Genomic DNA, 8,981 nt, shown 5'->3' on the forward strand with positions numbered 1-8,981 from the left:
ACTATCCGCAAGACATTGAAGTTCATCCATTCCTAAAAGAAAAGCTCATAATAAAAAAGGAGTCATAAAGAAAAGAACTCAACTTTTATTAATAAGCCAAACGGAATTACATCATCGTTTCTTTAACCAAAGAAAATCTAATCCAATAAACTAGTTAATGCAAAACAATGCTAGTCGTCTAACTCCTTTCGGTAATTCCAATGTAAATGTGACCAGGTGAGTAGAGTGATGTCGGTGGAGCAAAGCTCGCTTAAGTACCACTTATCTCAAAACCTTCCTAGACATCACACTTACATTGAGTACGCCTACTTTGAAGAAAGACTGATATCATTGGCATCTACTACAAAAGTAATATGGCAATTGCCTACATCTCTTGGAAAATAAAAAGACTTAATCAAAATAGCCAGTTTCTGGGTCTTGATCCTTGTAGTTTTCCACCCTTAGATCAAGATCGCCATCTTGATCTTCTTGTTCCATGTAATTTGCCTCCCTTGCTTCACGTTACGTCTTGTATGCATTTGCAACATTCTGGGATGCAGTACACTTCTTTGCCCAATGTCCACTTGATCCACATCGAAGACAAACATCTTTATGGTCAGGCTCCCTTGATCGAGATGCTTTTAGTGCATGATTTGGACGACAATTACTCTTGGTGGCGTCACCACCATAGCCGGAAGCTCCGCCTCTCTCTCTCTTCACACGTTGACCTCCACGGTTCCGTGCACGCCTCTCTTAGCGATTTGCTTCCTCTTTAGGGCAAGAATATGGACCAGAACGTCCAGAATTGTCCCTACTCTTAGGGTTTCGCTCCTTGCATCCTCCCTTGGGTGCGCGACTATAGTTAGACTCCGGAATAGACTTAGTTACCACAGGTCTAGTATTATAGTTCTTCACAAGAATATTGTCGTGCTTTTCAGCTACGTTCATGGCGCCAATGAGCTCATGAAATCTTGTGATACGTCATGCTTTCACATCAATCCGATAAATCTTTGAAATCATCAGGGCAGAGGTGGGAAATGTAGAGAGAGTTTTCTCGATCAACATCGTATCGGCTATGGCTTGGCCACAAGACTCCATCAGAGACTTGATATGAAGGGCTTTCGAGTTATAATCAAGCACAGACTTGAAATCACAAAAGCGGAGGCTAAGCCATCGCACTTCTAAATTAGGAAGCAGGGAGTCACGAACGTTGCCAAATCGCCGATCAAGTTCAACCCATAGCTTTCTTGGGTCCTCCTCATTGAGGTGTTCACTTGGAGTGCGTCATTCATGTGTTTTGTCATGAGAATGATGGCTTTAGCTTGTTTTGCTTCAACAGCAATAGCTTGCTCAATGGAGACCACGTTCTGACTAGGCTCTTGGATGGCTTCCAGAAGTCCATCAGCCTTAAGATGTTGGCGCACATCTCGGACCCACCTATGGTATCCAGCGCCAGTTATCTCCAGTGGAACAAAGTTTAACTTATTCAGGTTACTCATCCTGAAAAACAACACAAGATTAGGGTTAGTTTCAGAGCGAAAAAGGCTACCAAGAAAAACTATTAAATTTCTGAGAGTAGTCGCTTCCAAGAAATTAGGGATTTTCTGAGCGTAGTCGCTTCCAAGAAAATCCGATTCCAAGAGGGGTTTTGGATTAGATTGAAACAACGATGTATGTGGTCGATCGTTTTCTTCTCAACAAACTCTAAGTTTGGAGGACTCTACAAGCTCCAAGCTTGGAGTGAGCACGAATCCCCACAGTTCTGCTTTTGGTCTCCCTTATGAAGAAGAAAGGGGGTAGAAGAATGGATGCTGGAAGTCCCCGAGAAAAAGAAGAAGAAATTGAAAAACTTCAAAAACGGAAACTTTTAGAAAAGTTTACCTTGAAAAGATGCCGGAAATCTTGACCGGAAAAATTGTTGGCTAGGCTGTGCAGTGATACTGTAGGGTTGCTGCGAGGATGTCGCGAGGACTGTTGCGGGGCCGCTGCGGGGATGTCGTGAGGATGCTGCGGGGATGCCGTGGAGATGTCGCAGGGATGCTGTGGAGATGCCTAGAGGACTGTTGCGGGGCCGCTAAGGGGATGTTGCGTGGCCGCAAGGATGCTGTGGAGATGTCGCAGGGATGCTGTGGAGATGTCGAGGGGATGCTGTGGAAATTTAGGGTTTTTGGTTCTTAGGGCTAGGGTTAGAGCTCGTGCTGATAACGTGTTTTAGGGAATCAGAAATTGAGAGGGATTTGCTGTATATTTTCATTGATAATAGGGGCCTCTTTATATAGAGGATTACAATGCATAGAATCTGAATAGTATAAGGGAAGTAAATCTACATTGAATAGGAATCGAAATTCTTCTAATGTAACCCTATTACCACTAGGTCAAGTAACCTAGAGTTTGGGCTAAACACAAATAGACATATCCTTAAACAGTAACTAAATTCTATCCCTTTGTCAACTTAGTTTCCTTTACTCTAAAGGAAACAAAGATGACATAGGAATAGAATCACATGCTTTTAAAACAATCCCGTATCAGGTTACATGAGGTACTTTTTATTATAACAGGCAATGCTTTTCCAGATTCTATAGGGAAACTTTTCTTAATTGTATAGGGAAAGGGGGAAGTTTCTGAGAAGAATCAAAAGACCAATTGGTTGGCTATATATGTAAGGACAGAGAGATTGAGAGACCTAATAGAGTTAAAGCGAGTTGTTTTGCAGAGAGGGATATTAGGATTTTGGAATTCGGAGAATTAAGGAAAGAAAAAAAGTAGACACTAGGGTTTAGGAACTTTTGTCGATCTCGAGATATGGGAGGGTGCTTTTCGGACGTCAGAGGAGGGAAGCAGGCAGTAGGGGGAGCGCAACAAAGGCCAATTAACTACCATGAGGATTGCAACGACGCCGTTGACTGCTTTAACAAGTCTCAGGGAGCTGTCCCACTATTCACTCCACTCGAGCTATCCTTCTCCGCCTCTAACTTACTTGATCGTGATTTCACTTCGAAGAGTGATCCCATGGTTGTCGTGTATGCAAAAAAAGGATATGGCGATCAAGAGGAATTAGGGAGAACTGAAATAGTATTGAATAATCTGAATCCCTCTTGGATAGAGAAAGTTAGAGTTGCATATCATTTCGAGTTTGTACAGCCGTTGCTATTCCGTGTGTATGATGTCGACACAAAATATCACAACGTAAATGTGAAGACACTGGATTTGAAGAATCAAGAATTTCTAGGGGAAGGCACTTGTGCTCTTTCGGAGATAGTGACTAAACAAAGTCGAAGTCTTACCCTAAATCTCAATGATGACTATGGACGTCTTGGAGGCCGGAGAAACCTAGGAACACTCACTGTACATGCTGAGGAATTTAGTGCTTCTAAGAGTGTTGTTGAGATAAAATTTCGTTGTTCCCGCTTGGAAAACAAAGACCTGTTTTCTAAAAGCGATCCATTCTTAAGAATATCGAGGATGGTTGAGACCGGTGGTTGTGTTCCAATTTGCAAGACAGAAGTGGTGGACAACAATTTAAATCCAACTTGGAAATCACTGTGCCTGAGTATGCAGCAGATTGGAAGCAAGGATAATCCCTTAGTTATTGAATGCTTTGATTTCAACAGCAATGGCGAACATGTTCTTATTGGAAAACTCCAAAAGTCGGTGGCAGACCTCGAGAAACTCTACAAAGAGAAAAGCAGCGTCAACTTTGTCATTCCGCCATCTTCTCGTCATGGTCATGAAAAGCTCTCCAAGGGTCTGCTTTTTGTGGATCATTTTTGCGAGAAGGAACAAACAAGCTTTATTGATTACATATCTAGTGGTTTTGAGCTCAACTTTATGGTTGCCGTTGATTTTACAGCTTCAAATCGAGATCCTAGCCGAACCGATTCTTTGCACTATATTGATCCTTCTGGCCGGTTGAATTCTTACCAGCAGGCAATAATGCAAGTGGGGGAAGTCATTCAATTTTACGACACTGATAAACGCTTTCCTGCTTGGGGATTTGGAGCACAGATAGGTCGTGCCGTATCCCATTGTTTCAACATGGATGGAACCACAACTGGCTTTGAGGTTCAAGGAGTTGAAGGCATCATGTCTGCTTATTCCAGTGCTCTACGCGAGGTTTCTCTAAGTGGACCGACTTTGTTTGGCAAAGTGGTTAACAGGGCTGCAGAAATGGCTTCACAATCCCTTTCGGAACACAACAACAAGTACTTTGTGTTACTTATTATTACAGACGGTATCCTTTCGGACCTTCAAGAAACAATAGATGCTTTGGTTAGGGCATCTGATCTTCCCCTCTCCATTATGATAGTTGGAGTCGGAACTGCAGATTTCAAACAAATGGAGATCCTTGATGCTGACAATGGACATCCATTGCGGAGTTCGACAGGTTGTTTAGCTGCAAGAGACATTGTTCAGTTTGTTCCCATGAGGGAAATGAATGGTCAGAGGATTTCTGTTGTTCAATCGCTTCTGGAGGAGCTGCCTGGACAGTTTTTGAGTTACATGCGGAACAAGGGCATCAAGCCACTCTCACCTTTCCATTCCAAGCCCCATGCCTTCTAGTTTAGATTTCAATTAATTTCATGCTGACTAGCCAGCCATGCATTTGTCTTATACGTACTGCATTCGCCTTTCTCTTATTCATAGCAACTAGCTCATCCGCCTCGATCTGTTATTTAATTTTTTCGATTTAATTTGCATGGTCTTTGTTTTGGAGGTCAAATTTCTATCCCTAGCTATCGATTTGTCAAAATAACGAGAAATTGTGACTTTTGCTACTTCTCCAAGCACATGCTGTCATTCATAATATTCTTTCTTTTGGTCAAATTATTCATAAGTAAAATGTTTTGTCAACTGGAAGTGAGATTCTGCTGCAGATTTTAGGACCTGGTATTGTAGGGGGTCTCTTCTTGCCCCTGTTGAGTTCTGTAGCTGATGCTGGCTTAGCTTTACTAAGCTACCATAATATTCCTCAATGTGTAAGTTAGGCTTTGTTAATTGATCATTAAATCGCTTACTGGATCACTGTTAGCATCATTTCCCTATCGATCAGTTGGTTAATAATGATCTCCATCTGAGTTTAAAATGAGTCCTCAGAGTGTTTGACACTGATTTATATTCATGAGTGAGCCTATAATTTGTAGTAGCCATAATTTTTTAATTACGTACGTGACATGTGCTCTGATCTGTGGAGTCTGTATGAGCTTATGTCAACTAATGACTTTGTTAATTTAACGAAGTAGTTGAGGAATTATAATTAATTTCACATGCATAGACAATTCTTTTTTTCTTACATTGGACTACTTCTCATCCACCCAAATTAATTTCCACAGTACTCTTGAGTCTTGACTGAAAATAACTTATGTAGTTATGTTGGTTTGATTACAGAGGCAGCACAATCTTGTACTATATGATTTGCTAATATATCAATCAATTTGGCTATGTTAAGATTTGTTGTTCTTTTTCAAGAATTTAACCATGAATTTAACTAGGCTAGTAATGGGGTATGAACAGCATCAAGACTTTCTGGGGACACGGCAACGGCACAAAGTCAGGTCTCCGTTGGAATGGGCTTGCTAGCTGGATCCAATGTAATGCTTATCACAATCCTATGGGGGACCTGTCTTCTAGTTGCCAAATGTGACCTTGAAAATTCAGTTGCAGTTGTTGAAAAAGATACTAAGCGCTTTGGCTTAACCGGTACTTGCCTGTACTCTTCTCCGCTTAATCTGTGTAATTCAATGGTTGTAGATGTTAAATTTAGTTATTTAATCAGAACTGATATAACATTCGTACTCTATCAGTGTGAAGTGAGGAAGATTCCGGAAACCAATAAGACCAATTAGTCATAAAGAATCTTTTCCAATGCCAGTATTTGAATGTAGTTTTACATCTTGAGCTGATATTCAGTTGATTGTTGAATATGTCAGTGCACGCTTACTAAAACATTAGATCTTGCTGAAAGGAATATGTTATAGGCAGCAAAGCATAGTTTTTGATCAAGAATGCCAACTTTTGTTAATATTTATGTTCAGTAACAAATTACATTGTTTTGTTTAATCTTGATCAGGATCTGGAGTAGTGAGCACAGATATTTGGACAAGCTATGCTGCAGGGATCATGGTTATCTCCATTATTCCTTTTGTAATTGTCCAACTACCTCAAGTTTTCACTGCAACTTCGGATAGTAGCTTGCCAATTCTAATTTCACTCATTGTCGCCATCTGTTTTGTGATTGATTATAGCATGTATTAGGTACCTGAAGCTTTAGATTAAAAAAAGCCCTTATCCACATGGAGCTTTTTGATAATGAATATCCTTCAGTTACCAAATGCCATGTATGTCTGATTTGCGTATCATCTCAGCATCTTCCCCCCTGTCATGCCCTAGTTCATAGACCTGACTTAGTAATTCTAATGCAGGCTTTTAGCCTTGGTTTCAGAAGAGAAAACTTGCATATGCAAAGCATAAGCATCTGATGTCAGAGATTCTAAAACAGTTTAATACAAACACGATTGGAAGATTTCTTACAGATGATGGTGATCCTAACAAAGTTGTTATAGAAAAGTTAGTCTTCAGTTGATTCCTAACTAAATATTACTTTTTGAACCAAATACATGCAGGATCAACTCTCTGTTGGTCCAATCACAAGTTATTCAGGACACTTGATCAGAACTTGATTATTTGAACACCATAGACTTAAAATCTTTGATAATAGGAATCCAATTTGATGATGACGTAGATATAAATATTGATGAAGCCATTTCTCTATGAGAGACGTTGATACAACTCGTGATTCAAAGATTGATGTTGATGAATTCTTCAAAGGGATTTCAAGGTGTAACAAGGCTAAGCGTGCTGCAATGATGGACTGTGGAAAGGTTCCGCTATCAATGAAACTGTTTGATGATTTTGATAAGGTATGTTCCTAGTCCTTTGATTCAATTTTCTGGTGTCAACATATTGACCAAGTACAATGATGACATACTTTGCAGTTAACAAAGGAAGAACAAGATCGGTATGGGGATCAGATTGATGAGATTGTAGGAGGATATTATAAATGCAAACTGGCATGCCTCAAAAGCAGTACTGATGTTGCTTCTGGGAACCATTGTTGCTGCTGTGATTGCTGATCCCCCTGTTGATGCTGTTGACAACTTCCTTTTTTTGAAAGGGTTAACTTCTTAACAGCTACAGGTATTCCTACATTCTTTGTCTCATTTGTTATTCTGCCTTTTGTCAGCTCCAGTGAGATTGTGTCCACTCTAAATTTTGTCAGCCAGAAGAAGCAGAGAACAGCATCATTGGCCTACTCTGAGGTTTGTTAATCTACATTACATTTGTGTCTAAGTATCAATTATCTGAAGTGGTAGGTCTAATCAATGTGTACTTTGTGATGCAGATATATGGATCAGTAAGAATGAGCAACATCTTTTCCCTGGTAGTGTTCTTGGCTCTTGTGTACATTTGAAATCTGACATGGAGCTTCTCGTTTGAAGTTCTCGTCATTATAATTATCTTCATTCTAATAGGTCACAAAGGCAAATGTGCCTACGTCCCCAGGACAGTAGTAGTAATTCTTCCACTACGTGAAATAATGGGATTACAAGAAACAATCTCACTTTAATGACTAAACTACACTGAAGTGGTAACACACTATCTCTCAAGATGAATTTTCTTCTCACTAATATATATCTCGAGTGAGGATCTCACTGCTACTATCAAAAACTCTCCGTAGTTTGGATAACTCTACCCAGGTTGTATTGCTGCAATCTTTCAGGCCAATATAAAGACAATTGGCTTCATGCACATACCATGTAATTCATTCACGGTAACATGCAATTGGAAGCAAAGTCAAGCTTCCTCCTTATTTCATGATTCAGTGCTTGCATGCTTATTAATGCATGTCTACTCCATCTTCTAAGATTGCTGCCACCACCAACGCTTATAGGTTTTTGTAGTAGAAAAGAATACTTCAATTCAAGGTTAATTCGATAATACTATTCATCCCACAATGAGGGTATATATACAAGTATAAAGGAGTAGTCTAACTGTAATAGGAAACAATCTTTCCATAATTACAAGATATCCTAATTAAATAAAATCCTAATTGCATACAGATTTACAGCGATTCTACACTCCCCCTCAAGTTGGTGCATAGATATCTATCATGCCCAACTTGTCAACTGAGCTGTCAAATACCTTCCTAGACACTCCTTTAGTAAGAACATCACCTAATTGCTCCTCTGAGTTTACAAATGGAAAGCGAATAACCTTTCTGTCAAGATTTTCTTTAATAAAATGACGGTCAACCTCCACATGCTTTGTTCTATCATGCTGAACTGGATTATGTGCAATCTCAATGGCAGCTGTATTATCACAATGCAAATCCATAGGCTTTTTAAGCTTGTAACCCAGGTCCTTCAAGACATTACGAATCCATAATATTTCACATACTCCATGTGCCATACCTCGGAACTCAGCTTCTGCACTTAATCTGGCAACGACTTTTTGCTTTTTGCTACGCCAAGTGACAAGGTTCCCTCCAACAAAAGTGAAGTACCCAGATGTAGAACGTCTGTCTGTTTTATCACCAGCCCAATCTGCATCTGTGTACCCAACAACTTCCAATTCATCTTTTTTCTGAAACAGTAACCCTTTACCTGGCGCCCTCTTCAAGTACCTCAAAATACGAAATACTGCATCCATATGCTCTTCACTAGGACAATGCATAAATTGACTAACAACACTCACAGCATAAGCAATATCAGGTCTAGTATGTGAAAGATAAATCAACCTTCCTACAAGACGTTGATACCTCCCTTTATCAGTTGGCACTTGATCAGGATAGATAGCAAGTCCGTGATTCATCTCAATGGGTGTCTCGATGGGTCTGCAGTCCAACATCCCCGTTTCAGCAAGTAAATCAAGGACATATTTCCTCTGTGAAAGTGAAATCCCCTTCTTAGACCTTGCAACTTCAATACCCAAAAAATACTTCAGTT

The 8,981-nt window shown here is 40.0% G+C and overlaps 1 protein-coding gene and 1 pseudogene across 1 annotated transcript; both read left to right on the forward strand.

Moving 5' to 3' along the window:
- The first annotated feature begins 2,781 nt into the window (after positions 1-2,781).
- Positions 2,782-4,539, forward strand: LOC112184352 (protein BONZAI 3). Its single transcript, XM_024322611.1, has one exon. It carries the CDS (start codon positions 2,782-2,784, stop codon positions 4,537-4,539), a length of 1,758 nt encoding a protein of 585 aa, XP_024178379.1.
- Positions 4,540-4,826: 287 nt separating this feature from the next.
- On the forward strand, positions 4,827-7,447 carry LOC112184353 (annotated as a pseudogene).
- The last annotated feature ends 1,534 nt before the right edge of the window (positions 7,448-8,981 follow it).

This window comes from Rosa chinensis, chromosome 2 (assembly GCF_002994745.2).
Source record: "Rosa chinensis cultivar Old Blush chromosome 2, RchiOBHm-V2, whole genome shotgun sequence".
Lineage (NCBI taxonomy): Eukaryota > Viridiplantae > Streptophyta > Magnoliopsida > Rosales > Rosaceae > Rosa > Rosa chinensis.